General features: G+C 47.4%; 10 protein-coding genes across 10 annotated transcripts; 5 read left to right on the plus strand and 5 right to left on the minus strand.

Annotated features, from left to right (window-relative positions):
* Positions 1–101: 101 nt before the first annotated feature.
* N7479_007418 (GID4/VID24 family protein) lies at positions 102–1,943 on the minus strand (the record flags this gene model as incomplete). The annotated part of the gene is made up of 3 exons (XM_057255112.1): positions 102–292; positions 358–1,867; positions 1,926–1,943. 3 exons carry the CDS (start codon positions 1,941–1,943, stop codon positions 102–104), a joined length of 1,719 nt encoding a protein of 572 aa, XP_057108974.1.
* Positions 1,944–2,886: 943 nt separating this feature from the next.
* On the minus strand, positions 2,887–4,225 carry N7479_007419 (uridine-cytidine N-ribohydrolase; the record flags this gene model as incomplete). The annotated part of the gene is made up of 5 exons (XM_057255113.1): positions 2,887–3,432; positions 3,487–3,803; positions 3,853–4,057; positions 4,112–4,119; positions 4,168–4,225. The coding sequence occupies 5 exons, from the start codon at positions 4,223–4,225 to the stop codon at positions 2,887–2,889; spliced, it is 1,134 nt and encodes a 377-aa protein (XP_057108975.1).
* Positions 4,226–4,480: 255 nt separating this feature from the next.
* On the plus strand, positions 4,481–7,919 carry N7479_007420 (PXA domain-containing protein; the record flags this gene model as incomplete). The annotated part of the gene is made up of 3 exons (XM_057255114.1): positions 4,481–4,991; positions 5,085–5,886; positions 6,965–7,919. The coding sequence occupies 3 exons, from the start codon at positions 4,481–4,483 to the stop codon at positions 7,917–7,919; spliced, it is 2,268 nt and encodes a 755-aa protein (XP_057108976.1).
* Positions 7,920–8,754: 835 nt separating this feature from the next.
* N7479_007421 (DNA binding HTH domain Psq-type) lies at positions 8,755–10,468 on the minus strand (the record flags this gene model as incomplete). Its single annotated transcript, XM_057255115.1, has 3 exons — positions 8,755–9,895; positions 9,952–9,973; positions 10,027–10,468. 3 exons carry the CDS (start codon positions 10,466–10,468, stop codon positions 8,755–8,757), a joined length of 1,605 nt encoding a protein of 534 aa, XP_057108977.1.
* A 5,145-nt stretch (positions 10,469–15,613) lies between these two features.
* N7479_007422 (GTP-binding protein RBG1) lies at positions 15,614–17,143 on the minus strand (the record flags this gene model as incomplete). The annotated part of the gene is made up of 9 exons (XM_057255116.1): positions 15,614–15,633; positions 15,691–15,811; positions 15,859–16,215; positions 16,273–16,610; positions 16,664–16,734; positions 16,782–16,818; positions 16,869–16,943; positions 16,996–17,059; positions 17,123–17,143. 9 exons carry the CDS (start codon positions 17,141–17,143, stop codon positions 15,614–15,616), a joined length of 1,104 nt encoding a protein of 367 aa, XP_057108978.1.
* A 503-nt stretch (positions 17,144–17,646) lies between these two features.
* N7479_007423 (putative cysteine dioxygenase Cdo1) lies at positions 17,647–18,436 on the plus strand (the record flags this gene model as incomplete). Its single annotated transcript, XM_057255117.1, has 4 exons — positions 17,647–17,895; positions 17,943–18,014; positions 18,063–18,258; positions 18,306–18,436. 4 exons carry the CDS (start codon positions 17,647–17,649, stop codon positions 18,434–18,436), a joined length of 648 nt encoding a protein of 215 aa, XP_057108979.1.
* Positions 18,437–18,772: 336 nt separating this feature from the next.
* N7479_007424 (phenylalanine--tRNA ligase subunit beta) lies at positions 18,773–20,850 on the minus strand (the record flags this gene model as incomplete). Its single annotated transcript, XM_057255118.1, has 7 exons — positions 18,773–18,936; positions 18,983–20,288; positions 20,341–20,464; positions 20,521–20,597; positions 20,643–20,662; positions 20,710–20,750; positions 20,798–20,850. 7 exons carry the CDS (start codon positions 20,848–20,850, stop codon positions 18,773–18,775), a joined length of 1,785 nt encoding a protein of 594 aa, XP_057108980.1.
* Positions 20,851–21,479: 629 nt separating this feature from the next.
* N7479_007425 (protein phosphatase 2A structural subunit TPD3) lies at positions 21,480–23,719 on the plus strand (the record flags this gene model as incomplete). Its single annotated transcript, XM_057255119.1, has 9 exons — positions 21,480–21,542; positions 21,593–21,698; positions 21,745–21,896; positions 21,943–22,434; positions 22,487–22,601; positions 22,658–22,802; positions 22,851–22,951; positions 23,003–23,340; positions 23,384–23,719. The coding sequence occupies 9 exons, from the start codon at positions 21,480–21,482 to the stop codon at positions 23,717–23,719; spliced, it is 1,848 nt and encodes a 615-aa protein (XP_057108981.1).
* Positions 23,720–24,220: 501 nt separating this feature from the next.
* On the plus strand, positions 24,221–25,069 carry N7479_007426 (ferric reductase-like transmembrane domain-containing protein; the record flags this gene model as incomplete). The annotated part of the gene is made up of 2 exons (XM_057255120.1): positions 24,221–24,473; positions 24,528–25,069. 2 exons carry the CDS (start codon positions 24,221–24,223, stop codon positions 25,067–25,069), a joined length of 795 nt encoding a protein of 264 aa, XP_057108982.1.
* Positions 25,070–25,910: 841 nt separating this feature from the next.
* N7479_007427 (putative capsule-associated protein CAP1) lies at positions 25,911–27,760 on the plus strand (the record flags this gene model as incomplete). The annotated part of the gene is made up of 2 exons (XM_057255121.1): positions 25,911–27,655; positions 27,709–27,760. The coding sequence occupies 2 exons, from the start codon at positions 25,911–25,913 to the stop codon at positions 27,758–27,760; spliced, it is 1,797 nt and encodes a 598-aa protein (XP_057108983.1).
* Positions 27,761–27,970: the final 210 nt, after the last annotated feature.

The raw sequence follows: 27,970 nt of genomic DNA on the forward strand, positions 1-27,970 counted from the left end.
GCCAAGCCAGAGACACCGGAGGTTCAGATAAAGGAGACCAGAAGATTATTCCGGGCCAAAGCAAATATAAGAAAAAAAGGATATGTATAAAATGCTTTCTTTCAGCGGAAAGCGTAAGAAGGGCAAACCATTTTCGATACTTCTGGATTCAAGGAGAGCTGCTGATAAGGTGAGCTTCCTGGGTCATAGTACAAGCCTTCTATATGCCCATCCTCACGGCGAAGAGAGATGTAGTAGAACCCGGAGATTGTAAGACCTTGGCGAGCATCGGTTGGGGTGATGAAACATCGTTCTAGGGGAATGTTAGCAAAAGGGGAATATGCAATAGAAGGATACAGAATCTCTTCTGATACTTACCCTTCCATCTCATCAAGATCCATCCCTTGGATAATTCCTCGGTTATCCACTTCCGACTCACAAGGTTCCGGGCCATCTCAGCATCTGTCAGGTCCTTAAATGGTTGCAGTTCACGCCAGTATGTGCTATCAATGTCCGCATCTGCTTTGAAGTTCTTTGTCTCCAGCGTGTGATTGTTGAAATCGATGATTTCACCCTCCAAGAAAGTCACAATATGTGCATCGTGGGTGGGTGAGGTCTTATCGGGGATATTGTAGGCCTCCATGGTGCCGGATAAAGTCATGTCGTCGCGGTTGATCTGATGTATCGTGACTTTCACAGGCCAATTTTCATCGCGGTTATTAGCTAAGTTTCGGCGGCCACTTGTGGTAGAAACTGTGACTCGGGTAGTATCACTTCCATTTACAATAACAGGCTCACTGGAGGCGTGCGGGCTAGAGACACGTTGCGATAACACTGAACACCCGGCACTCGCAGCTCGTTGACAGCCCGAAAAGGACATTCCAGATCGAAACCATGAGCACGCTGCAGGTGGCGCAATGTTGAGGGTATATAGAATAAAGTCCGTATCTCTCCAAGACTTATTATCTATTGAGATGGGTAGCCGGCTCTCCGCCGCGGCAAGCATACTCTCTTCAAGGGAGTTTGAATACCGAATACAATCAAGATAGTGGATGGTTTCTCCTAGCACATTGCCCAAATATGTATCTGAGTGTAGCTGGCGATGAGCGGCAGCGCGAGCGCGTAGGGCGTTGTGGGTGAGGTTGGTATGATGTGAGTCCCCGCGCGACGAGGGACGATAGCGATATCCCCGAGACGCAACCGCTATCGTATTTTCAGAATCCTCCTCTGGAGTGGTATCTGAATAGCGATCGATGATGTAGTTCTCTAGTGTCCGACTTCTTGAAAGTCGTGGCTGACGCCTTGCAGATTGCAACAATGCCGCCACTGCCGAGATCGGTGCCCGAGCCCGGTTGCTGCCTGGTAACGTCTCAAACTCATGGGGCATCACTTGTGCGGGGCCCGGGACCTCATTTCGTGGAGGTCGTGTGGGGGCTGTATCACGACTTGAGATGGAATGGAGGAAGGGTTGCATCTGCTCATCTTCTGACTCTTCGTGCGCAATACCATCCTCATCATCGGATCCAGGTGCCCATCCATACAGCGATCGTGTGTTGGGCACTCGGCCCTCGTAGTTTGGCATATCGGTCGATCTCTCCTGGCGGCGGACAATCGGGATGCGACGGTTGAGTTCAACGGACGTGCGTGGGTTTGTAGAATCATCCACCTCCATGCGATCCTCGCTTTGCAGTGGCGGATTAGTCGGGTAACGACGGCGACGCTGTCGGCTCAAGGAGGGTAGTAGCGGATTAAAAAGAGCTGGTCGCGATCGTAGGAAGTTTACGTTGTCATCGTGGGCGTTATCGGTCTCCACAGGGGGAGGTGTGGGAATCGACGATCGGTGTGGAGGGTCAGGTGCCGAGGTCGTCGGAGAGGGTGGCGTGCCATGCTAGAGAATATTAATTCACATATTATAGACTGTGATGGATTGTGAGGATGAAACATACTGAGTTAGGAGGCGGCATTATGATCGGAATGCGCCGTCAAGGAGTGTGCGGGATCGACGATGGCCATGCAAGGCCAAGAAACCAAAATATCTGCACTCCGTCGCACAAAACACAAATTAAGTCTGGGGAAAAGATGTCCACAAATTGCGAGAGAGTGTGTTGGTGTTGTGCTTCTAGGAAGATGTGGAGAGGTCCGCAACATATGACGTTCTTCCTTTCAGCCGGGGCTCTGAATCTATGAACTTCATTGAACTTGGGGTTTACAATCTTGTTATTGATTCTAAATTATTCTATGCATATATATCCCTGAAAGCTAGGAATGTAGAATCCCCTGCAATATCATCTGCAGCCAATTTATTCTAAATGATGCTGACTGTATCTAAAAGCGATCCATCCAGGATCTATAAAGCCTATACGAATAAGGCCATATGAAGAACAACCTGTTTTCATCGATCTTGAGATATCACAAAGCAGTAGAATCCGAATCTCTATATCAGCAATCCGGTAATTCATTGACTGAAGCCGGGAAACTCTTTTTCTCGGCTGGATAGGAGCTAGCGATTAGTGGTTCGCTAGTATTCTCGCAAGCCAGTTGGACTTGAGACTCTTAAGCACCCTTGAGGACTAGGCCATACAGGATACCTTAAATTCTCTATGGAGTTGAAGTTCTGTACAGGGTTGGTTGTTGGATTGTTGAATAAAGGCATTCACAAACAATACATATAGTTAGTTATATCTGGGTACTAAGGACAAAGGATGAATGGATTTCTCAGAAGTACAACTTGGGACTATTTACTCCGTAATCATGCCACAAATCCTTTTCTTTGGCCATACCTAACCCACCCGCATCAATATGTTGTTCTAATCAGTGTAGCTGTATGTGCAATTGAATATCTAGGCCGCAGTCTAAAGTAACCAAAAACCCTTAAATGGTTCACAGATCATCTAAAGACATCAAAAATCAGACCTTGCGTGCAGCATTGCAATCATCGGCTAGCTGGACACATTGCAGGACCATGCTCCAGAAAGCATCTAGATCAACGCCCCTAGGAACAGCAACGCCCGGACCGTCAACAAGAGTAGCGATGGAGCGCCCCAGTTGACCTGTGATGGATACATCTTTCCCATGCTGTCCATCAGTGACAATACTCAGAGCAAAACGTTCGCCGCCTTTGTCATCAAAGGCAAGAGCTTGGTTAGGGTGCTTGTTGGCAAACGCTGGATTAAGCGTCGACAAGACCACAGCCACAGCAAGGGGATCATGCAATGGAGGCCCGGCGGTCAATCCAAAAGTTTTCTCGTATGTAGCAGCGAAGAACGTGAGTAACGCATGCAATATCTGCCGAAGGATAGTGGGTTCCTCCGTCGAGTGAATGGAGCCATGCAAGATGCGCGTTTGAATGGCCTGTGAGGCCAAAACCTGATGTGAGAGATCCAAGGCAATGATGGTAGTCTTGGATGCAAGAGCCGGGTTGCTAAAGATCGACTCGGAAGACTCCGGGTCACACTATACCATCATGGTTAGACGAGCCAGTTAGAGGTAAAAGATTTGAAAACATACATAGATGTTGAACTCAGCCCATGGGGTCACATTTCCAATCCTAGTCTTCTCGCCTGGGAGTTTGCTCATGGGAGCATCGGTGAATCCTCCACCGATGGCACCACCCATGATGCTCAGCCCCTGGATGTGTTCAACCACCTCAGGGAATGTTGCGAACAACAGTGCGATGTTAGTCAAAGTCCCCGTTGCAACTACCCATGGGGTACCTTTCGGCTGTGCAAGAAGAGCATCTCTCATGGCCAAAATGGCGTTCTTATCGGTGATGGGTGCTCTAGTGGCCTTGGGAAGAAGATCTGTCCCATCAAGACCGGATTCGCCTAGAAAGTGTCATTACAACATTTCGCCCGCATTCCAAGCCCTCCTTACCGTGAATATCAGGCGCATGAAGAGCAGGCCGTGAGAATGGCTTATTGCTGCCAGGATAGACAGGCACGTTGGGCTTGCCGATCGCCTCCAGAACGCTGCCGGCATTGGCGGTTGTCTTCTCTAACGATGCGTTTCCATGGATGGTACTGATTCCAAGCAGCTCCAAAGAGGGATGGTGAGCAGCGATCAGAATTGCAAAGGCATCCTATATCATATTAACAAATGTCTTTCTAGAACCTTGTTTTTTTTTTGGGCTTACATCATGGCCTAGGAGCAGTCAGTAATACGAAGGTAAGAGGAACATGATGAACTGACCAGGATCGCAATCCAACCACAAGGGAGTAGGAATATCTTGATTAACTTGGTCTAACATGTTGTATATTTTAGAGCAACAAATATACAATTGAGAATTAAGAGGCCTCTAGGGTTCTTAAGTACATTTTGGCCAGCAATCAACATATCCCCGCATCAATGGAGAGCGATAAGGCTTATCTCAAAACCCTAAGCCCTATTGTCCCCGTTGGGCCATGTACAACTCATCAACGCTTGAGGTCATTGTCCTGCTCTTAACAGAGAACGCTTGGTTCCTTGAAACTACTAACCCAACTCTAACGGTCTATGAGATGAAATGAATGATTCGCTCCGCCCCGGCCTCCAGCCGGTATCTCATATCAAGGCTGGGCCGACAACCTCCAGCTCCAGATCCACCGCGCTGCCTTCCCCGACGACGCTTCAGCCTCCTTCGCGTCCTTCCTCTCAACTCCGTACACAAAGAGATTCCATAAAGGATGATCCAGATTCCATTAGTGACAAGGCCACCACTGCCCTGATCCGACGCGTCCTTTGCCCCCAGACAAGCAGCTACGGAGCATCTTGCCCACAGCCTCCGGAAGAGCTGTTACCTCCCCTCACGAGCTCCAATGACGTTGATCGTCAACTCTACGCGCTTCTCGCCATCATAATAAAAGAATTCGTTTACTCGTGGTACTCCAAGATTACTCCCGACCAGGCTCTTGTGAATGAAGTTCTACAAGTAATCGCGCATTGCACGCGTGCACTCGAGCAGAGGCTGCGCCAAATCGACGTTGCACAATTAGCCCTGGACGAAATCCCTGGCCTGGTGGAAGCACATGTACTCTGTGAGACTTGACCATTTTTAAAGTTCTTCTTGTCGGAATCCATGGTGGTTCCGCGGAGAGGGGGAAACTTTTACTGACTATATGATCTTCCAGCGTACAGACTAGCCAGGCAACAGTCACATCTTTCTGGCCTACCGACGTCGTACCGTGTGCTCTATCATGAGCTAAACCCACACCCCGCTCTTTCTCCCGTGCCTGATCCAGGGGATCCAGATACGATCGCCGAGCAGATCGAGAATGAAGCAGTCTATCGACGACTACTCACTAACGGTATCCTCGCCGTTCTTCTTCCAACAGAAGACCTCGAAAACAGCAGTCTTCGAGCACTGGTGGTTGATATTATAGCAGATCTGATCTTAGGAAACCAAGTCAGTGGCAGGGCATGCGAAGGATGGTTCATTTGGGAAACTATAGACAAACTCGCCGCTCAAGTGGGACGCCGTCAAACCCCAGATGACACAAAGCCCGCCCCGGACTCTCAAATCAACCGATTAGAAAAATTTGGCTTGCTTTCAACCGAGGATGGGCTCCCAGATCAGCCGGCGTCATTCTCAGCCACCACTTGGATATGGAACCTTTTGCAGAGCATCTACATTGGTTGCGTCGTCTTGCGTTTCATTGCGATGGGTTTATTTCGTGTCGCATCGAGTTCAGGCCCCTCTTCGCACGGTGTCGGTGTTTCACTTGCCTCACCCATTCAGAAAAGAGATGGGATGGAGTCAGATGGCATCACAAGTAAACGCCCGGTTCTTGACTATCGGATGTATTCCATGGTTTCGCAGATACTAGGGATCTCATGGAGAATGCCATGGCTCAGTGGGTCGCTTTCCCTATTCCAATACCTTATTTTGGCAGGCCCAGGCAGGGTCGGTGCTACGGACGGAATCTTTGATAGGTGAGTTCTATTTTTTTTATTTCCGAAGTCTTTCCTCCCCTTCAACGCCCCCCTAAATGAGAAATCAATACTCGACTGTGGAGCAAACGATCTCCAAAAACACGATCTACGGGTCAAGTGTCACTTGTGTGAGTTAGGGTGGGACATGAAGCGTCTTGCTCGCATGCTGCATCGGTCACTTGATCTGTAACCTTGGAGGCTGGCATTACCTGTGAGATGAGATTACGGTCATCTTACAAACTTACGAGGTCTCCTTACTGTACTGTTACCGTCAGTCTCACTAGACTGTTCTGGCATCAGATTGGTTACCCTGGTCCGAGCGACCTTGAAATATTTTTTTTGCGAACAGGGATGATATGTCTATGTTCCGTCTCTGGGATTTGAAGTGTGTGATAGCGCCGGGGCCCGGCCCTTTCCGTGCCGCTTCCACTCTTTCTCTTTGATCCTCACATTCCCGTGTCAACTTTCGATGCCAAAATGACAATATCTGGTCGAACTCTGGAAGAAGAAAAAAGACCAAACTAAATATCGTGCACGAGCAAAAAGAGAGAGGGAAAAAGAAAAAGAAAAAAAAACGGAAATCCTGCCGATCACTGTGAACTTCGGCCATACCTCTTTTGGTATGGGAAAAAAAAAAAAAAAAAGCAAGGCCAGTTAATTTACTGAATTCGGTCCAATGAGCGAAATTCCTGGAATTGGAATTCGTAATGTGACCGAAGGTTCGTGCATGAAGCCTTGTACTCCAGGTACGGTGCTGGGATGTTACCCGCTGAAGATGGGGTGTTTTTTGTTCTCACAGAAAATGATATCCCTGTCCCTTTTGGCCCTGACATTGTCGCTGGCCCAAGCTCCTTCATCTTTTGCCTAAGCCGATCTTTACTCCGCCTCACCCCCACTCTATACGGTCGATTCTCATTGGAAAAAAACAGACTTGGACATTTTCTCTTATGCGAAAAAAAGGCACAACGTTCCGGTTGCTCCACAGTCGACATTTATCGCTCTTTTCCAATTAATTAATTTGTTTATTTTATTTTTACAATTCGACGTCATGATTTGATCCTTTTGCTAACTCCTACAGATTCCTTCGGGAAACCATTGAGGAATACGTGCTGACCCCCACTTTGTTGCCCAACCTTCTTCTTGCGACAAGGACCGCCTTGTTCCCAGCCAATACCCGTCCAACATCTCAGATAGCGGCCGGCCATATTGAAGCTCCGGCCTCGGCTCTGCAGTCTGTGCAGACCCCGACGCCCAGCCAGAAAGCCCTCGCGCCATCGGCTTCAACTGGCCCTCCAATTGTGGAAAGAGTCAGGGGCCCTGATACGACAAAGATCATTAGCAAAACTAATAATCCGGGGAAAAACAGCAATAACAGCGGCAATACAAGCGGTCCTGCGTTAACAGCCACCTCAGGCCATTCATCACTTTCCGCCATCTCAGCCGATGTCCCAACGCCACCAGTGTTAAATGAGCCGGCCGAACCGGTGAAAAGGAACAGCCCATCTAGGACGGAGATCGCCGCTATCAAGCGACGATGTGCAGCTAGTCTCCTGGCCTTGATTCCGCGTTCCCTCGCACGAAATTTTCTTGGTGTTCCCTCTTCGGCGCCTCCGCCGCCTTACAGCGGTGATGGTACCTGCAGATCCAACAGTTCCTCCTCGCTCGTCACATCTCCACCGCCTTCCACCAACGCACACCAAGGATCTTTACAGGAGGAGAAGGCAAATCTGGCGTCATCACTTTCACATTTGCCTTCCAGTCACGGTCCTGTTGCGTCTGGTCACCTTGCCGCTGAGCGGCTGCGCACAGACGATGATCCATCTGCGGGGACTGATCTCGAGGAACTGCATCTTCTAGAGACAATCGAGAAAGATTTTCTAGACCTCTTTGCAGATGAGTACTGCAATAAACATCTGATCTGGAGTATTATCGAGACAGTGCTGGCTAAGGTACTCCCTGAAATGGCTGATCACAGTGTGGAAGATTTACTGGAGGATCGTGGGGTGGCGTCAGTACCTCATGCATTTGTATAGACTACATATTGTGTCAGCCTTGTTTTTATTACCAGACTTAATTAATGAGATATGCCCTACATATGACCATAAGTCCCAAACTTAAAAATAGAAGAGATGTGATTGTAGATATGGGGGGTATAATAATAGGCAAAACTAATCTGACATGGTTCATGTATATGTGAACCCAAATTATGTTCTTTCCGCGTGAGCAGCCCAGTTTTTGAAAAGGGAAAAAAAAAAAAATAATATGAAAGGAGTGTAAGAAAGAGATGCAGTACAGGGGGGTGAGGGAATATAGCAAACCAACAGCAAGGGAAAGAAAAAAAAAACAAAAAAAAAAGCAAAAAACCCGAAGAAGAAAGCAAGCGGCAAACTCCCCAGTCCAAGTCCAAGGCCGATGATCCCAAATCCGTGTACCATCACACATTGCCATGTGTGCATTAATCCATATGCATCCACCTCGTCCAGACTGGGAATTCCAGGGCGTATGTACGCCTATTCCCAAATCCGTCAACAGTTCCAAAGAAAATAGAGGTCGCCCTCTGGATATGTGTATGTTTTTTGTTTGGTTGCCCAGGTTTTATATCTCCTTGCCATTGCTGGTAGGAGAGATAAGGGATGGATATAAAGAGACGTTCGTACAAGTGTGAAAAACAAAAATGAACAGAATAAGCAAATGAACCACCGAATGAAGGAAAGGAAGAAAGATAAAATGGGGGAATCACGAATCACAGTAAAGCAGATAATGTTGGGGATGGGGGAGGGATGATGCAAAAACAAAGGGGGGAAATAAATGCAAAAAAAAAAAAAAAAAAAAAGAGGGACGATATGCTAAATGCAATTGTTCAAGCGCTCATCCCAAATTGTGGATGCTTCTCTTCTTCGTCACACGTGGGATAGTTGGAATATCCTCATGTTCATCAATGCGCGGCAAGCCACCCAACAGAAACCCAGCCTGGCTCTTGGCAAGCTCAAGTCTCTCCATAAGCTTTCCGATAGTCATGTACTCCTGTGCGGCGAGGCCAGCAGGCTGATGGTCGAAGTAGTTAATAACGAGTTCCAGGGCGCGACGAGCTTCGTCCTGCGTCGGTGATCCAGGAGAGCTGATTGGCGAGATGGTAGTAGACTTTGATGGTGGCGGCATGGACATGGTCTTGATTTCGGGGTTGCTTCGATTGCGCTTGATGACGTTTGTCTGGTGGATCGGACACATGACGGAATTGGTGTCGTCCATTTCCACGGGGGATTCCAAGATGGAGACCGAAAGTGATTGTTGGAGTTCGCGCTTTTGGCGCTGTGGGTCTGCAAGTTCATCACTCGATAGGAGGCTTGGATCAATGGGGACAAGTGGGAACGTCTGGCTGCGTGGGCGGTTGCTGTTGGCAGCTGGGAGGCGGGATTGGCTTGTCGGTGTGAAAGGGCTGTCGGAGACCAACGTGGATGTTGGGCTGATCATACCCGCCGACGAAGTGTCGAGCGAGGTTGTACTCTTGGAATACCCGTGTTGGTACCCACCTGTCAGATCGGGTAGTTCGGTAATGTCTCGTTTGAATCCTTCTTGGCTAGCTGGGGATAATGGGGATCCGAAGCCATCAACCGGAGATGTAGGCGAGGGTCCGGTGGGACTTTGAAGAGCAGATCCAAAGTCGGTATTGAGATGGGTTGGACTGTTCGATCCGCTGCGAATTTCGGTAGATCCTCTGCGCACTTTTGCACCGAGGAGATTGTTTTTATGCTTGAATTTTTCGAGCCAGGCTGTAGTGCAGACCTTTTCCTTGCCTTCAGGGCAACCGCAGGTACTAGCGAAGAAGAGTGCTTTCTCTTTGATCATTTCATCATTCAGGGGATATCCTTGGCGCTGGTAGTTCCTTGCCCAGTTGGATAGAGCTTTCTCAATATCAGGGACTCTGCCCTTGGCCCGTTTGATGGGAGATCGGCTCCCATCTTCAGGGTTCAAGTACTTTTCCTTCTGGCGAAGAACTTTGGAAACAGTGCTATTACATGTTAGGTTGAACTTTTTGAATCGAATAAAACGAGATTGTAATGATACCTTCGCTCAACTCCAAACAATGCTGCACATAAGGTCAGCCTAGTCCTTCAGCCCAGATAAAGAGAATATATTTACCTCCAATATCAGTTTGCTTTGCAGTCTTGTTTTCCTCGTGATATATGCACATTTGTCGGCGGTCATCGTCGGTCAGTGTCCTGCGCGGTGTAGACCCTCCAGTTGAGGTCTTCCGCACCGGAGGCATGGGAGTTGAAGGCGACACCGATGTCGGAGTGGAAACAGGTAATCCAGGTGCAGCAAACGGCGAGTGTGTTGTGAGCATACTGGGCCAGGAATGCGAAGGCATAGGCAGTGGCATCGAGGCGTAAGGAGGCGGTATTGACATGCCATACGAGTCTACGGCCATGAGCTGCGACTGGCTGTAGTCAAACGCACTATATTCTTGCATGGGAGGCGAGTGCTGGGGAGAAGCAAATGTGCCTATCTCTACCCATGGCGAATGTGGGTATTCACCCTCTGGCACATGATGAGCCTCCGTGTCCATGGTGGGCTCCTCCATGGACAATGGATCTCAAAAACAATGGAGATAGGGCTTTTCTTTGGTGGGGGGTTTTTTTGTCGTGATAGGTTCGAGAGGAAATCAAAGAAAGAGAGACAAAAAGAAATCCCGGGGAACAATGAAACAATCTAAGGGTAAGACAATAAAATCTGATGCATGTTCCACTGCTTCTGTAGACCTGTATAAAATTACTCAAGATAGAGAGTAATGTCCCGAGAGGGTAGCTCTATAAACTACCTAGGGCAAGGTAAGTAGAAGGGTGGGAAGTGTATAAAAAGTATACAATATGCAAGAAGGTAAAAGAGCATGCGGGTAAGGCAATGGGGTTAAAAGGAAAATCAGTAGGACGATCAGTATCGCGTGGATTTGACAGAACGACTATGAATCTCGATTGCAACTGGCACGAGAAAGACCGTCCGGAGAAATCCATGATAACCTTCCCCCGAGAGTTATCCAGCCGACCTGGTTGGTGATTGGTTAATACAATGAAAAAGTCCATCCGAACGAGAAAAATCCTTGATAAAAAACAAATAGATTTTTGGTTTTTTTGAAAAAAAAAAAAAAAAAAAAAAAAGGATAATAAGAATACTAAGAATACAACAATTTTAATTTTGCGCAATTTCAAAATAATCCCTGTTAATAGAGGGAGAACGGCGTGTGGTTGGTTGGACGTGCGATATATAGCGGCAGGGGTTGCATCTCGTCAGGCCCAATTCGTTTCTCGTATTACAGTGTAAAGGTATGGAAATCTTCGTTCTCAGGGCTAACGCGGTTTACTCTTGTTTTTTTGGGATTTTTGTTTTCTTTTTTTTTTCTCTCTTATTTTCATCCCGTATGACCTTCCAACCAGGATGGTAGACTCGACGCTATGGGTATGTTGTATACTGGCAATATGATCTGGTTGGTATTCGATATAGATCCAGCATAGCGTTCAATATAGGTAAGCATGGGTTGTGCTGAAAAATAGAGGTATAACAGCGTGACCGTTCAGTATTTTCACTCCAAACCTTCAATGTTGATGTTTGACATGTATAGTCCTTCGCAGTGGCTGACCGTTCTCGCCTCGCTTTAGCGAGGCTGAGGGTCTCGCCCAAGAATTTTTATTTTGGGTCAAATCAGGGTTGATCATCTGTGGGAGAAGAACGAAGTTCGTTCAAAGCGCAGCCCAAGTTCTTAGTTGATTTGCTCAGAGCCGGGTAGCGGATCGATAAACCGCTGAACCTAAAGCCCGCATTAACACCCTTGCACATCGCAGGCGAAGACGGCGATCAGGGTGAATCGGGAAGAGGATAGCGGCAGGCAAACAATTGACTACTCCCGTAGAAAGCGTATTCATTGGGGATATCTTCATTTGGGTCAAAAAGCAAACCGTTGAATCAGAGAGTCAAGATCCAAATCCATGTCCCCATAGGGTGTATTTTGGGGGGCACGGTTCACGTTGTGGAGGTGAAGAAACCGGGTCCGAGGGATCTTGATATCTAGTGAACACAAATCATACGGTAGACCAGAGGGGGCCGAGAGACAGAGAGGAGAGAGAGAACAAATGGAGAGCAAATCCCTACATAATAGATTGGATCAAACAGAATCCATAGAAGGAAATATTACCGGATTGGGGTAAGGTCATGTGGGAAGACGGATCCGAACCTTCGAAGTTCAGGATATGAACCGCATCAGACATCCACGAGAGATGACACGGCTAAAAATGAGCAAATGAGGAGCAGCAAGGACGATCTTTGTATGGACGAATCCACTGTCTCCATTGCCCTGCGGTTGATACGACCTGGTCCCATCTATTACAAGGGCCGAACAGGAGGTTGGAGAGTTGTCCTATCACAAGTCGTAAAAGAGCATCTCTTGGTTGGGGAAAAGAGGGGGAACTTTCCCTTGCGATGTGATTTTTTGGCGCTAAAGTCCAGCCCTCGTCTCTTCTCCACTACGACCCACTGCGGTCCCCTCCGGCCCGGGAACCTTCAACATTTCTTTGCATATGTTGCATCTTGAAGTTCAATTGAGAGGGTAAGGGTTTGGATAAGAGAATAGATATACCTAGATATAGACTATAGAGCATAGAACAATGGGAGGGGGAGTGTAGATTAACTATCTAGGTAGTACAAAAGTACTATCCCCGGGATTTGACAATATATAATATACTCTTCCATAGAACGGGTATGTCTCTTTTGGACGCGGTCTAGCTGGATACTACCCAAATATGTATGTATCAAAGACCCCGCTTGTTCGACTTAACCACGAGGAAGCCGAATGTGAAATCCGCCTACGTTATTACGGGCAGTGGAAAGATTCGTTCTCGAAACCTGGGATTGAATCTGTTTGGACGATGAATCAAGCAAAAGCAAAGAAAGGAAAAGAAACACAAAAACCCTTGGAAAGACAAAGGTATTAACTAGAGGGTTCTGACAAATAATCCCCAACACTGCAGGAGGGCTTCAATTCGTATGCTTGACAGTCCACTCCGTGATTTGGTCGAGTACCAATCATTATGCTTGTTGCCGTCATATTTTTTGCTTTACACCAATTAAATCAAAGGAAAAAAAAGAAATGTGTGACAAAAATTCAAATAGTTTAATTTTAGCAGTTTTTGATTACAACAGTATGGACTTTGTTAGGGGGCAATCGGGGATAGATCCAAGTACGCTGACGCCATTGGAGAGATTTCTATCTTTTTTAGGGCAAGCCTTGCTTTTCACTTGTTTCCGCCATTTCGGCGAAGGAGCAGGAACAAGTCTAGACCGGTCAACATTAAAATTCCCGGGTCAATTCGTATATTTGCTTCTTTCAATTTAGTCTGTCATTCTTGGCTGTCATTTTGAGAAATTTCCCCTGTTTTACCCTCGGGGTACACAACCGGTAGGGTATACAAGGGGTTTAGTGTTACTCGAGTCAGGTACCGATTTGACAGACCTGTTGCAATTTTAATTTTGTCCGAGGCATCTCCGGGAAGTCAAAAATTGTACAGAATTAATAGAATTGTCTATATAGAAATTAAAATGAGTATGGTGCCATGGATGAATACTCATTTTAGGTATGTTGCTAGTAAAAACAAGTATCTACTCCGTACACCGTAGAAGACCAAGGAAAATCATATCGAGTAAGAATGCTTCGCTACTCCGGGGAAGAGCATGGCTCATGCAATGCAATGCGACGGGGATGACCGATGGATCCTCCACGAGAGCAAAATGTACAACAGTACGTTAAAGGCATGCGGGCAATCGGTGCCATCACAGTCACCTGATGAAGAGGGTTACCAACTACGGAGTACTTCCGTACTATATACAACATATACGGAGCACGGAGTACCCAGAAAACTCATAATCTACACCCTCCGTACGCCGATCTTGCATCTGAGAACGGACCAGATAGTGAACAACCCCCCCCCTCTTTCTCGTTTTTCACTAAATCGGCGATTTGCGGGAGATACTCCACCTCACTAGAACTGTTTTGTGTCTCCGCAGAGAGGTTCATGAGAAATATTCAGTAGTGTACCAGACTTCAGTAGAACTTTAAGAACTTCCTATTGGGCAATTAATGTACTCCGTGCTTAGAATATACCTGTTTCAAGTGGATAGAAATTAATCAGATAAACGTTTGCAATTCGACCAATATCTCTCATTCACCGCTTGTTTTCATGAAGTCATTTCTAGTACCTTGCCTCACTTTTTGCTTTTTTCTGGTTGGTTGAAATATTTTGGTAGTTTGCATGTAAATCCTGTGCAGGTGCAGATCTGTCCTTTTTTCCCACCCTCAAATTTCGGTAAGTATTATGTAGTTGCAAGCCAAAAGCTAAGAGATTAGAAGCTAAGAGGGAGAAAAAAAACGTGCTAGTCAGTTGACAGATCCATTTGGATCTCTCCCCCTATCATTCTCGAGATAATACAGTAATTTACCCCCCTTTGAGCCTATCGGAAGCTAGACTGGTAATGCCGGGTTTATTATTCCGTAAACACATAATGCTTGCAACCCGAAGCTCCTGTGGCTTTCGAATATACGAGACCCCGTCATGATCACCGTTAAGCTATTAGGAGTAGGTCAGTGCGTTGAGTCGCGGCCCTTCTCTGCACAGTATGGAGTACGAAGTATGCACACCATAATTACCCTTCCGGCTCTTCCGTCGAAGCTATCGAGTTCGTTTTTCGCCCGGAGCTTTTTAACTGACAGCTAGAGGGATTGTGATCGGCATTAGCAAACATAGAGGCCTAGACCTTTTATGGCCTGATTCGTCAGCCTCGAAAGTAAAAATTGGGGAGAGAAAAAGCAACGCGAACAAAGAAATCAAGCCACCGGCGAAAATCTTATAAAAATTAGAATTACTGGCAAGGATGCTGTGCAGGACGGGAAGTAATGGCAAGGGGAACATGCCAATCGGAATATCATCGAAAATAAATTGTGCGTCCTCGGATCTGTACGTCGTAAGAGTCTATACTATGTACAGGGCGATAAGGAGTCGCATGATGCTGCATCAATTTTCAAGCACTGAAATAATACGACTTTGCCAGGGGTCCGATTGGTCTAACATGATAAATATTTCATTATATGGAAAAAGCAATTCGTGGCTTTTTTCCCCGATTGAAATTGTGGGTAAGAACAAGCAGACCGTTTATAATGGCTTCTATTTTTTTGAGAAAAAGAATTCCTTGAAAGATCTGAACTTTTTTGCGGACGCTGATGGACAAAAGAAAGAAAACCTGAGAAATAAAGGGTAATCATAACAATATAGACTAATCGTTTTCAAGGGCCACAAACTACCAAAGTTGCCAAGGGATATATCAGAAAGACCCATGGCTTTTCGCCTCGTGCGTGCCCCTGGGCTTGTGTAACCACTGAAGCCTAACTTGAGTTCATCGAATCAAGTCAAACTATACCTTTGAGATACAAGACCAAAAATCAGCGTTGTGCATAACTACTAATTTTGATCAATGTCAAAAGGTAGACTCGAAAGACTTCCCCTCTAATTATGTTGCTGTGAACGAGTCTATCCAACAACGCTCGGATCCAGTGGCGTCTTACGGATGTCCCAGAAACTGCCTGTCAGATCGCGGAGGCGCAAAGACATGCTGGCACAGACCACCCCAGCGCTTGGATCATCTCGACGCTTCGGGCTATGAGGGTCAAGGAGCTGACATAAATCCTTTATCGCTTGACGATCGACACTGTAGCTGGTCAGTTTTGAAATTCATGTTTCATGTTTCTTCTTTGGGTAGAATTACCGATATCTTCATCAGCAAGCTCATGCGAAAGACCGACTCGCTGCGGCTGGTGCTTCACTGAGCGACCATACACAATGGCGTGCTTGAAATCGTCCTTAATTGTGCGGTGAATAGCGTCACACTGTTTCGTTAGTATAGTTCGTAAGAAGAATTGAGGGCAATGCTTACGAAATTTTCGACTGTGCATGCGTAGGACCGCAGCACGACAGGTGCTGAATAGTCGGGCGCTCTGCCCTTGGGTTTCGTGTAGATTCTGCGCAGCTTGAGCTTATCCCACATCATCTCCATCAGCTCGTCGACGTTCCATCCATGCTCCGAGCTGATTGGGCAGGCATCAGGAATCCGGTACAGCAGATCCAACTCTTCGATGGAAATAGCATCGATCTTGTTCAGCGCATAAACGACGGGGATGTAACTGCGGCTCTTGGCTTCCAGGACATCAATCAGGTCGTCAATAGTGGCATCACATCGGATAGAGATATCAGCGGACGAAATCTTATACTCGTTCATTACAGCTTTGATTTCCTGGGATCTGTTAGTAATCATCAAAGACTACCTAGATATGTGAGAAATCGAGCTTACGTCGTTGTCGATATGAGTCAATGGCTGAGTGCTCGTGATGGCGATACCACCCTTGTCCTTCTTCCTGAACACAATATTGGGAGGCTTCTTGTTGATGCGAATTCCAAAGCCCTCCAATTCGTTCTCGATGACTCGTTTGTCAACCAATGGCTTGTTCACGTCAAGGACGATGAAAATGAGGTTGCAAGTCTTGGCCACCGCAATAACCTGTCGACCACGACCCTTGCCGTCTTTGGCACCTTCGATAATACCTGGAAGATCGAGAATCTGAATTTTGGCGCCATTGTACATAACTTGGCCGGGGACAGTCGTGAGGGTTGTGAATTCGTAAGCCGCGGCTAGAGTGTGTTAGAGAAACCGTTTGTCATTTGTTAGGGAGGTCCTAACTAACCTTCCGAATGTTGGCCAGTCAGTTTATTCATCAGTGTACTCTTGCCGACGGAAGGGAAGCCAATGAAGCCACTGCACTTGTAAGCACATGCGATTGGAATCTTTTCGGGGTAACTTACACACTGGCCACACCAGTACGGGCAACATCGAAGCCAGCTAATCTCAAGTTAGCATCTAGAAGAGTGTTCAGGTCTCGAAATACGCACATCCACCACCGCCACCACCTCCAGTCGGGGTGAGAAGTTCACGCTTGAGCTTAGCAAGCTTCGCCTTCAGTTGTCCTGCATGTTGTCAGAAGACGTCATCGGTAAAAAGTCGTTGGTGTGCGCGTACCCAAATGATACGAGGTGTTCTTGTTTTTTTGAGTCCGAGCCATCTCAGACTCGACCTCCTTGATCTGTTCACAAGCATTGTTAGTAATTTGTTTGATGCTATGCTCAAAAATCTTAACCGCACTCACCTTTTCAATAGTGGTCGACATTTTGGCGGTTTGACCGAGCAATCAAAAAATCAATAGAAAAAACGATTGAAAATCCCTAGTACGAAGGGACTTAATGTATGTCCCTCGCTAAGAACCAGCGGGTTGAGCGACAACTTTTGAAGGAGAAATGCACTTGCGGCGACAATCTTTGAATTGTGGCACCGCAGTTTTTAGTCAGGGCGGGGTGTGCGCCTAAGGCGACGAGGGCAATTATGTCATTGTCCGCCTGAGGCATAATTCCTTATCGCTATCGTAGCCAAATTGCTGAACAACGGCCAACTACATATCCGTGAACCTACTGTGAACATTGAATTACTCTACTTGGTCTCGAAATTCATAATGAAAATACACGTATTGTGCACCCTCCTATCTTAGTTTGTATTTTTATTGTGGTGGATACACTCTCGATTTCGCCATTCGGCCAACTTCCGATACCGGCTTCCTTCTCATTGCATACATACTAGATCCCATCCCAAACACGCCCAGCACAACACTCTTTCATTATGCCATTCCTCAATGAATCCGAATCGATCACCGAGAAGCCTGCCTTTGAGAAGCTCGTGGAGGACCTTAGCTCAGTGCTAGGTCCAAGCTCGGGTCTTGATTCTAGCGATGTCGATCCCATGGAGATACAACTATTGATGGAGAAATACGTTTCGAATTCGGATGAATGGGCCGAATATGCATTAGGAGATGCCAGCAGGACATATACAAGAAATCTGATTGATGAGGGAAACGGAAAGAGCAATTTGGTACAGCAATTGTCACCCCTCAATGATTGCTTGGCTAACTCGTTCAGCTGATTCTCGTATGGAGCCCTGGTAAAGGGAGCACGATTCATGACCATGCCAACGCACACTGCGTGATGAAGGTACGTCCTCCTTGATTCGACAGATAGATAGAAGCTAATTTGGAATAGATCCTAAAAGGCAAACTGCAAGAAGATCTGTACTCATGGCCCGACCAAGAGCAGATCGAGAATGGGCAAATCTCACCACCACAGCTCACCAAGCAGACAATCTACAGCGAAAACCAGGTCACCTACATGTCTGACAAGCTTGGTCTGCATCGGATATCCAATCCAGATCAGGACAATTTTGCTATCTCACTCCATCGTATGCTACCCTTCGTGAAACGAATGGAGTCAAGGCTAATTGATCAGTTTACACACCACCCAACGCCGCAATCCATGGATTTGGCATTTACGATGAACAAACTGGCAAGGCCAGGCACATCAAGCAGACCAACTATTATTCTTCCCGCGGTCAGCGGCTCGATGATGGACAGAAGTAGTCTTGCCAATACCCTTTAACTATCATTAGCACTACAGTGTGGTGATACACCTTTTACGTTACTTACTTTTGCCAAAGCTACGGCCACAAGGCTTGAAAACTCTCTTTTGGCAGCTTAAACTGTTCCTTTCGAATACCCCCTTTTGTACTTTATGTTCAATTACATATTCTTGCCGCACGACTTGTACTCTATATTGAAGGCACTCTACGCAATGATAAGGCAAGGCTTTTTCTGACATGTCATTTACTGGGATCTTCTTGGATTTATTTACTTTTTTTTGCTTTTGGTCATAACTCTAATCAGAAAAACAATCCCTCATCTGTAGGCCCGCTTGCTCTACATGAACGCCTCAACATTCAGCTCCAGAGTACTGACTGGGTACTTCAACTCGTACTTCTCCAGTACAGTAGGGTGCAGAATACCGAAGGAGCCAATGACCTGGTCCTTGCCGCCAATACGGACGTGGATGGAAGCAGCGTGGCCGGGGAAATAGGTGGGATCTACACTGTTAGCAAATATCTCAGTCAGGTTCGAGGGGGTACACACCATCTAGTTCCTTGATATAGTACTGGGAGTCGCCAGTGGGGGTCTCGCCCTCGGCGAGGAAGTTGGTCTTAAGCATGGCCATGATACGATCAAGAAGACCGTGAACAATCTCGAATCCACTAGTCTTACCGTAGAAGGCAGCAGCAAAATGTCTCTCGTTGCGGCTCTTACGCTCCAGAGACAGATCCTTGAAGGCAACATCGCTGACCTCGAAGATCTTCATGGGAACAGAGTGGTGCTTGTTCTCACGGATGGTCTTGAGCAGACCCGGGAGCAGGCTAGTGCGGACAACCTGGAACTCAAGGGTCTTGGGATTGGCCAGCTTGACGGCGGTGTTTCCGTCATCCTTGCGGTTCAACCAGCCAAAGTTCTCATCATGCGAGCACAGAATCAATGGCAACACCTCTGACCAACCAGCCAAGGCAGTCTCCACACGAACAATATCAGAAAGCTTGTTAATGGGGAGAGGTTGAGCAACCGTGCCGGAGATGTCGGGAAATCCACGGGGCAGTGAGTTGAAGCCATAAGCAATGGCCACATCCTCCATGATATCACACTGGTGAAGAACATCGGCACGGGTTGGGGGAATTTCCACGTTGATGGTGTCTGGAGAAGTGGTCGAAGGCTTAGCACGGAAGGCCATCTTTGTGAGAAGAGTACAGATCTCGGCGGGGCTAAGGTTCAAGCCACAGCACTGGTTGATGTACGAGACTTCAGCCTGAGCGGTGCGGGGAGCGAGGTCGGGGGTGACGCGAGTTTCGTTGTTGTGCTCAGACACAATCTGGACAGGCTCGATGGTGAACGGCTCCAGGGTGTATTGGGAGAACATGGTGACCATCATCTTGTTCACAATATCCAACTTTGTCTTATCGAGGGCTGTGATCTCAATGAAAACATTGGTTGTGTTCAGGCTGATCTTTGAGTGGTCGCCGTTGATAATGGGTGGCAGAGAGCAAACAGTCCGGTTGGAGTCGTAGATGACTGGGTAGACTGGAGAGTCGCGAATGATGTGCAGGTATTTGCCTAGCTGTTGGTGCTTCTCATAGAAGTTCATCAATTCCTCGCCATCCATCTCCTGGGTCTGGTTCAATGGGATAAACTTGATGTCCTTGGGAGGAAGAGCCTCATAAGTGAAGGGACCCTTCACAGTGTCCAAATCGTGGGTACCAATTGATACCAGAGTTCGTTGCCTGGCCAGGTTCTGATGGAGCTTGTCTTGGAGAGCAATGAAGGACGCATAACGAGCCTGGTCGAACTTAATGTTCCGTAGAATTGCACCAGCCACGTAGGGTCTGATTTTCGTGGTCTATTTTGGTCAGCGGTGTCCCCTCCACCTAAGTAGTAGTTGAAGTACTAACATCTTCCTTGACAATAATCTGCTCCATCTGTGCCGGCTGAGTCAACTTGTACTCGGGCAGGGGGTTCCGGCCCAGGAAGATGTTCAACATGAGCGCAATGCCCTCGAAGCACAGCAAGTCATATCTAAACTTTTCTTAGTCTGTGCTCTTTCATTTCTTCTCTTCAGATATCATGCATACCGGTTGGCGGGGATCTCGATTTTGAGTTGCGGAGGTTCTTGCTTTCCATCGACAATAGGGCGGTCCGAGTTTGTAGTCTGAAAAGATCAGTATTGGTTATAATCAGGGTTGGGACGATGTACATCTTCGTCAAGCTCAATTCCTATTCAGAGTCAGTCATGCCCCGCAAAGTCTTCCCGGTCAACCCACCAAATTCGAAACATAGCTCATCAAACTCCTCCGTAGTATACCTGCAGCGAAGTCAGTACAGTTCAATGTCAAACCTCAGAAGACGTACTCTCGGCCTAACTCTTGGAAAAGAGCGGCCTTGTCGACCGAGATAGTAGGCATGGTGGGAGTTGCGAATTCTGGTATCAATCAGCGAAATGTCTGGAAAAGAAGGGCAAAACCCAAGTAGGCAATTCCGAGAGAATACAGCGAAAGCCCGTACAGAAATTCAGAAAGTAGTGATCGGTGCCAAAGTCTTGGATGACTCTTGCGCTGGTGGAAATTCTGCCCGCAAGCCACCACCGCCACAGATCCCCCTCTTTTGTGACAATGGTATTAGTGTGGTAATTCCCCTCCATATTCAAAGATTTATGTGTACACCGCCAGTATGTAATTTACACCAGTAAACACTCAAAGCTCGACTGCCCTGTTCTAGTTGCTGCATCATCGAAGGGGGCTTTTTTCTTTTCTCATTACGAACTTGTATCAAATCTATTAATCTGCTATTGATCAGGGTACTCTTCAATTGTCGAGGTATGCTTCTGCTGAAGGTGTCCATGCGGCCCAAAACCCCACCCTCACTCTACCACCATCCATCCCCTTGTCATCTCGCGAAGTCGGAACTAATCCTTATCAGACATCCCATTGCCTCCTACACCTCCTCTGCCGAATCGCTGTCAGGTCCAACGCCGCCCTCTTTCCTTTCAGGACCGGGACACGTCGCATCTTCTTAATACATATCCAAATCCACAATGGAGGGCCAGAACGAGAACGATGAGCTCTATCCCATCGCCGTGCTCATTGATGAGTTGAAGGTAGGTCTCCCTCCAGTCGTGCAGACAATATTGAGCTCACATTTCTTTAGCACGATGATGTCCTTCTCAGACTCAATGCCATTCACCGTCTATCCACGATCGCGCTTGCACTTGGACCCGACCGAACTCGGGAGGAGCTAATCCCATTTCTTGATGGTTTGTCCAGCCTTCAATCGCCTAGCACCCCCTCTAACACTGGTAGATTCCGTCGAGGACGAGGACGAAGTTTTGACTGCGCTGAGTGAAGAGCTGGGCAATTTCACAGAATATGTTGGGGGCCCGGAATACGGGCACGTGTTGCTCTCCCCGTTGGAGAATTTGGCGGCTATCGAGGAGCCGTTGGTGCGGGAGAAGGTACCACACCAGCTGAAACTTTCCGAGATTTGTGCTGACGTTCTAGGCCGTTGAATCTCTCAACAAGGTATGCGAGCAGCTCTCGGCGAACCAAGTCGAGGAACATTTTGTCCCGCTAGTCCTCCGCTTGTCAAAGGCAGACTGGTTCACCTCGAAGGTCTCTGCGACTGGTCTTTACTCCACACCATACAAGAAGGCTACTCCGACATTGCAACAAAGCCTCCGACAGCATTTTGGAGCTTTGGTACATGATGAAACTCCTATGGTGCGGCGACAGGCGGCCAACAATCTGGCCAAGTTTGTCAAGGAAATGCAAAGCCAGGTCGTTATCGATGAAATAATTCCCCTCTTCCAATACTTGGCGAGCGATGATCAAGACAGCGTCCGTCTGCTTACAGTTGACATTCTTATTGCGATTGCGGAGGAAATTCCCAAAGAACAGCAACCCAGCCACGGCGTCTTGTTGACGTCGCTGCGGAATCTGTTTGAGGATAAGAGCTGGAGGGTTCGATACATGGTTGCAGATCGATATGAAAAGGTACATTGCCTTTACCGATTTTCAAACTATTGGGCAACACTGATGTCTACAGATCGCAAAAGCTGTCCACGAAGAGGTTGTCACTCGTGACATGGTACCTGCCTTTGTCAAGCTCCTTAAAGATACAGAGGCTGAGGTTCGCACCGCAATTGCTGGCCAGATTCCTGGTACGATAGTTGTGGACTCAAATGGTATATGGTTGATACCTAACTGACACATTCAGGGTTCTGCAATTTGATCGATCGCGACACGCTCCTCAATGAGATCATGACCAGCGTTGAAGACCTTGTCTCTGACCCCTCTCAGCACGTCCGGGCTTCCCTCGGTACTCAGATAAGCGGGCTCGCGCCTATCCTGGGCAAGGAGGAGTAAGCATCCTGCCTATCTGCTAGCAATAACCTGTACTGACTGTCCAGGACTATTGCCCACCTGCTCCCCATGTTCCTCCAGATGCTTAAGGATGAATTCCCCGACGTCCGACTGCACATCATCTCGAAGCTCGAGCAAGTTAACAAGGGTAGGCGCTCCTTGATGTTTTTTTTTAAGTATGCCTCCTAACCTTTTATAGTCATTGGTATCCAGCTTCTCTCGCAGTCTCTTCTTCCTGCCATTGTTCAACTGGCCGAGGATAAGCAATGGCGTGTTCGCCTTGCTATCATTGAATACATTCCACTTCTTGCCAGTCAACTTGGAGTCGAGTTCTTTGACGAGCAGCTAAGCGATCTTTGCATGGGCTGGCTCGGAGACACAGTCTTCTCCATCCGAGAGGCTGCCACTGAGAACTTGAAGAAATTGACAGAGGTATTTGGCGTGGAGTGGTCAAAAGCTTCTATCATTCCTAAGGTGATGGCCATGGGACAACACCCTAACTATCTTTACCGCATGACGACATGCTTTGCCGTCTCTGTAAGTTCCCTCCCTCACTACATCGATCAATGCTGATTATCAGACCCTCACTCCCGTTGTCAACCTCGAAATTATTGAGAACTCTCTCCTCCCTATCCTAGAACGCCTAGTGACGGATGAAATCCCCAATATCCGTTTCAACGTCGCCAAGTCCTACGCCGTTCTCATCGCCACACTGCGCCGTCTGCCAGCCGATAAGACCCTGGTTGAGGTGGAGAAGTCCGAAGAGCCTATCACGCCATCACCCCAGAGCCTGGAGTTGATTCAGTCAAGGGTTGTACCTAGCCTAGAGAAGTTGCAGGAGGATGATGATGTGGATGTCCGATACTTTGCTACTACTGCTGGTGGCAATCAGGACGAGATGCAGACCTCTCCTTAAACTATGCACTTGTTCGGCCGATACCCAACAAGGCATCCTGTCAGGTTAGAGAATAGCCAAGCGTCCTTTTCTTCCAGGCGTTTTTAATGTGGAGGTTTTACATAACGTTTAGCCAGTGTAGGTAGTCAAAAGCAAATGCACAACTAAAGAGCTTCGGTGCATGTAAACACACCTAAATAATTTGTCTACGATAGAGTGCCTGCACACTACATACATATCGTATGTATGTAGGCAGTGAGAAAAGGGGAGGGTCCTAAGCCGGCGCTGAAGAGAGATTCCCCGGTGGCCCCAAGGGCAATTGCGATTCATTTGTCAGCAAGAAGCCACCCGTCCATCCATGGTCGGACTGTTTATTTTTCGCTGGCAGTATATCAAAAATAAATTTGTGAGACAAATATCAACATTCTAAACATGTTTATTTGAGCCTCGTTGTATCTCAATAGCATCTTAATTTGCCTGTGACTCTACAAAACTCCTCGTTTATGTTATTCTTCGGTTGTCATGTCGTGGCCGTACCAGTTTATTTCTCTCTCCGAAGACGAAAAGCTGCATCGCAGAGAGCTGCTTGATCTTCGAGGGTATTACGCACAATGGTCAATTATTGTGGTCATTGTTGCCATTCGAATTTTTCGCTTTACTACAAGATCCACTGCTAAGCGGGATGCCCGGGTTTCTGCAAAGACCCGACACTATCTTGTCTGCGGACTGTGGCTATCATGGCTTTTAGGCCTTTCAATATGGAACAGTGGAGATGGTATGTCTTTGTCGCCTGATCGGATTGAGGAATGAGTTAACATCAGCATGCTAGACTACCTCCATTTGACCAAAGCATTAGGCCAAGTTGGCCTGTCCCAACTGCCACTGCAGGTTCTAATGTCTCCGGCATACATCTCTCAGCCGGCAGCCTCATCTGTACTATCTGTTCTGACCGGTATTTCTCAGCCAGCATTGACACCGTACCACCGTCTCTTTGGTCGGGCAGTTGTCTCCCTCCTGGTGGCTCACGCCGCGATGTATACACTGTTCTTCGTGCAATCCAGCCATCCTGAATTCGGTACATTACTCTTCAAGCGAGTCCAAGACTTGGATGTCCAATGTGGCCTGGTCGCAATATTATTGGCGGTGCTGCTCATTCTTTTCGTGCGGCCTGCTTCCCAGAAGGGCCTCCAGGCTTGGCTTGTACAGGGAACCATTCAAGAACGCAGAAAGATGTTCTACTTTGTTCATGTCTCTTTGGTAGTCTTATTGTGTGTTGCGGCTTATTCTCATGTTAAGCAGGCGCAGAAGTACATACTGCAGGCTTTAACAGCTTCTTTACTCAATTTGGTATGCTCTTGGGTGGTATGTTAGTATAGGTGGGGAAATACAACCTGGCGTCTATACAGCCATGGCAGATGGTCCCTTTGAATCTTCATTCCCTTAGCTAGTATCTTGATATATATTCTAGGGGTGTCATATATAGAAACATTTAGCTTGAACCTCACCCACCCATCTATAGAAAAGGAAATAGCCTTACTTCTAAGGTTCGATTGAACAGGAGTTGATTTTTGATATATTTTGTGATATATTTTGTTTTGCAATTGTTTAGATCTTGTTTTCTGAGAGGAATTGATCTACAACGTATGGAATTAGGCCCCCTTTTTTTTATCCCCCTTGATGATAGAAGATCAAGGGGTACCGATTCATTCCAAGGTTGTATACATCCATAGTACATGCATGAACTGTGTTGTGTACTCTTTTGACATAGATTCGAGAGTACTCCAGTCTGCTACTTCTTGAAGGGTTTCAAAGATTTTCATATACTCCTATTTTTAAAAGATATTCTTGATGTTCCATAGTACGATGTACATTAGTGTAATCGAAGCACTTTGGTGACACGTATATGAAAAGATTACACTGTCCCCTGCCGCTGGGCAACGCCACATACTGGTAGGTTGGCCCCATCAAGAATTGGGGGCCACACAAATAAAAAGACCATACTATAATGTTATTGATAGGCTTTGTCTTTTGAATCCTTGCAACGGTATATAACAGATACGGAGTACTCCGTACTCCGTCCACTACCTACAAAGTAGATTGTGACGATTACGTTAGAAAGGCTTGGCGGAGAAGGTTAATAGCCCACGGTCAGCCTTGGAATTCTAGACTTATGGAGAACCCTCCTTAAGACCTAGCCTCGTTCTCCTTCTTCATGCCTCTCCCCAATGGCAGCATGCGCATTCAACGGTTGATCGTATTACTTGCGATCGGTGTTCTTGCGTGTCTTTCTCTCCTACTACTACGATCATCGAAGTCCCCAGAGAACCCCATAGATTTGCCTCCTCCCGAACCGATACAGCACCCTCAACTCCATGCGGGGCAGAACACATATCTCCCCGAAAAGGAACATCCGATCACTCGTCTGATTGGAAATGCTCAACAGGATTTCAACCATGCGCAGTCACGGCAATCAAAAACCCTGGCGGAGGCTGTGAGCGAATACCAGCGCCGCTATAATATGCACCCGCCGCCACATTTCGACAAATGGTTCGAGTTTGCCCAGTCAAGAAATATACAGCTCATCGATGATTTTGACACCATTTACCACTCCCTTCTTCCCTTCTGGGGTGTGAAACCTAGCACAATTCGCGAACGGGCACGTGAGACACTTGGATTTGACAATGCGGTAATCGGTGTTCTGATTCGCGACGGCAAGGTGTCCTTAACGGACGGAGGGGGTGACGATCGCAAGTGGCAGCGAGATGCCACAGCCGGTATGATGAATGCTTTTGTGAAATATCTGCCTGACATGGATCTGGTATTCAACACTCACGACGAGCCGCGCGTGATCCTCCCTAGCGAAGACCTCCAGCGATTGGTACAGACAGCCAAGGACTTCGCTATCCCCGCAGCATTCAAGAAAATTCCTACCAATGCTTGGTCCCCACGTGCTTCAGACCTAAACAAAGGCGACCGCATCGACGAGGTGCGCACCACTCGTTTCAACCGCTTCGCACACCAACCGACCTGGACAAACTCCCGAATCTCTTGTCCTGTTGATAGCCCCGCGCGCTCACTCGACGAAAATCCCCCCGATGACGTTGATCCTTATGCGTATGGCGAGCTTGGCTTCATCTACAATACCACGGCGGCCTCTGATATCTGCAATACCCCCTCTCTCCGTTATTCATACGGATTCTTTGACCGACCCAACGCATTTGATGTCGTCCATGACCTGTTCCCCGTTTTCTCGCAGAGCAAGATCTCCAGCTTCCAGGACATTATTTACCCGAGTCCCTGGTACTGGGCCGACAAGGTCCCCTACAACACTAAAAAGGACTATGCGTGGGAGGCCAAGACCGACCGAATGTACTGGCGTGGCTCCACAACCGGTGGGTTTTCGCGCGCAGGTGGCTGGCGCCGACAACATCGGCAGCAATTTGTCGACAACGTCAACGGCTTAGGCACTACCAAAATTCTCGCTCGCCAGGGAGATAGCTGGGTTTCACAAGCGATAAACCGGGACGCCTACCGTGACTCCTTCGATGTCAAATTCACACTTATCGGCCAATGTGACCCGGATGACTGCAATGCGCAAACTGAATACTTTGGAGTGTTTAAGCAAGCCGGGCAACAAGATGCATGGGCACATAAATTCCTGGTCGACATTGACGGCAACGCTTTTAGCGGGCGATTCCACGCTTTCTTGCATAGCAACAGCTTCGTCTACAAGATCGCTATCTTCCGCGAATGGCACGACGAGTGGCTGAAACCCTGGGTACATTACGTCCCTCTCAGTTTGAAAGGCAATGAGTACGTTGAGAGCATGCGATACTTTACCTCTGAAGAAGAGGGCAAAAAAGCCGCTCTTCAAATCGCCAGCCAGGGTCAGCGCTGGGCACAGCAGACCCTGCGAAATGAGGATCTGGAGGTTTGGTTCTTCAGGTTACTCCTAGAGTAAGTACCTTGTGATTCTATAAGAGAATTCTGCTAACTTGCTCGCTTTTCAGGTATGGTCGCTTGGTAGACGACAACCGTGAACAACTAGGGTTCGTTCTTTGATCTGTATATATTCCCTCGACGAGATGATGGCTTTTTGTTTTTGGATTCATGTTAATACCCCTTTCCCTTGGACTGTTTCCTACCAATAATATTTGTGCATGTGGAGGCGGCGTTTGGTATGCAATAGATTGAGAAAAGCTGTAAACTGCCTACAATTTACAGTATAATATGATTGCATTCCTGAATTTGTATCCTGATCATCTAAATTCT

Source organism: Penicillium vulpinum, assembly GCF_028829585.1.
Source record: "Penicillium vulpinum strain IBT 29486 chromosome Unknown utg000003l_segment0_segment0, whole genome shotgun sequence".
NCBI classification, from domain to species: domain Eukaryota; kingdom Fungi; phylum Ascomycota; class Eurotiomycetes; order Eurotiales; family Aspergillaceae; genus Penicillium; species Penicillium vulpinum.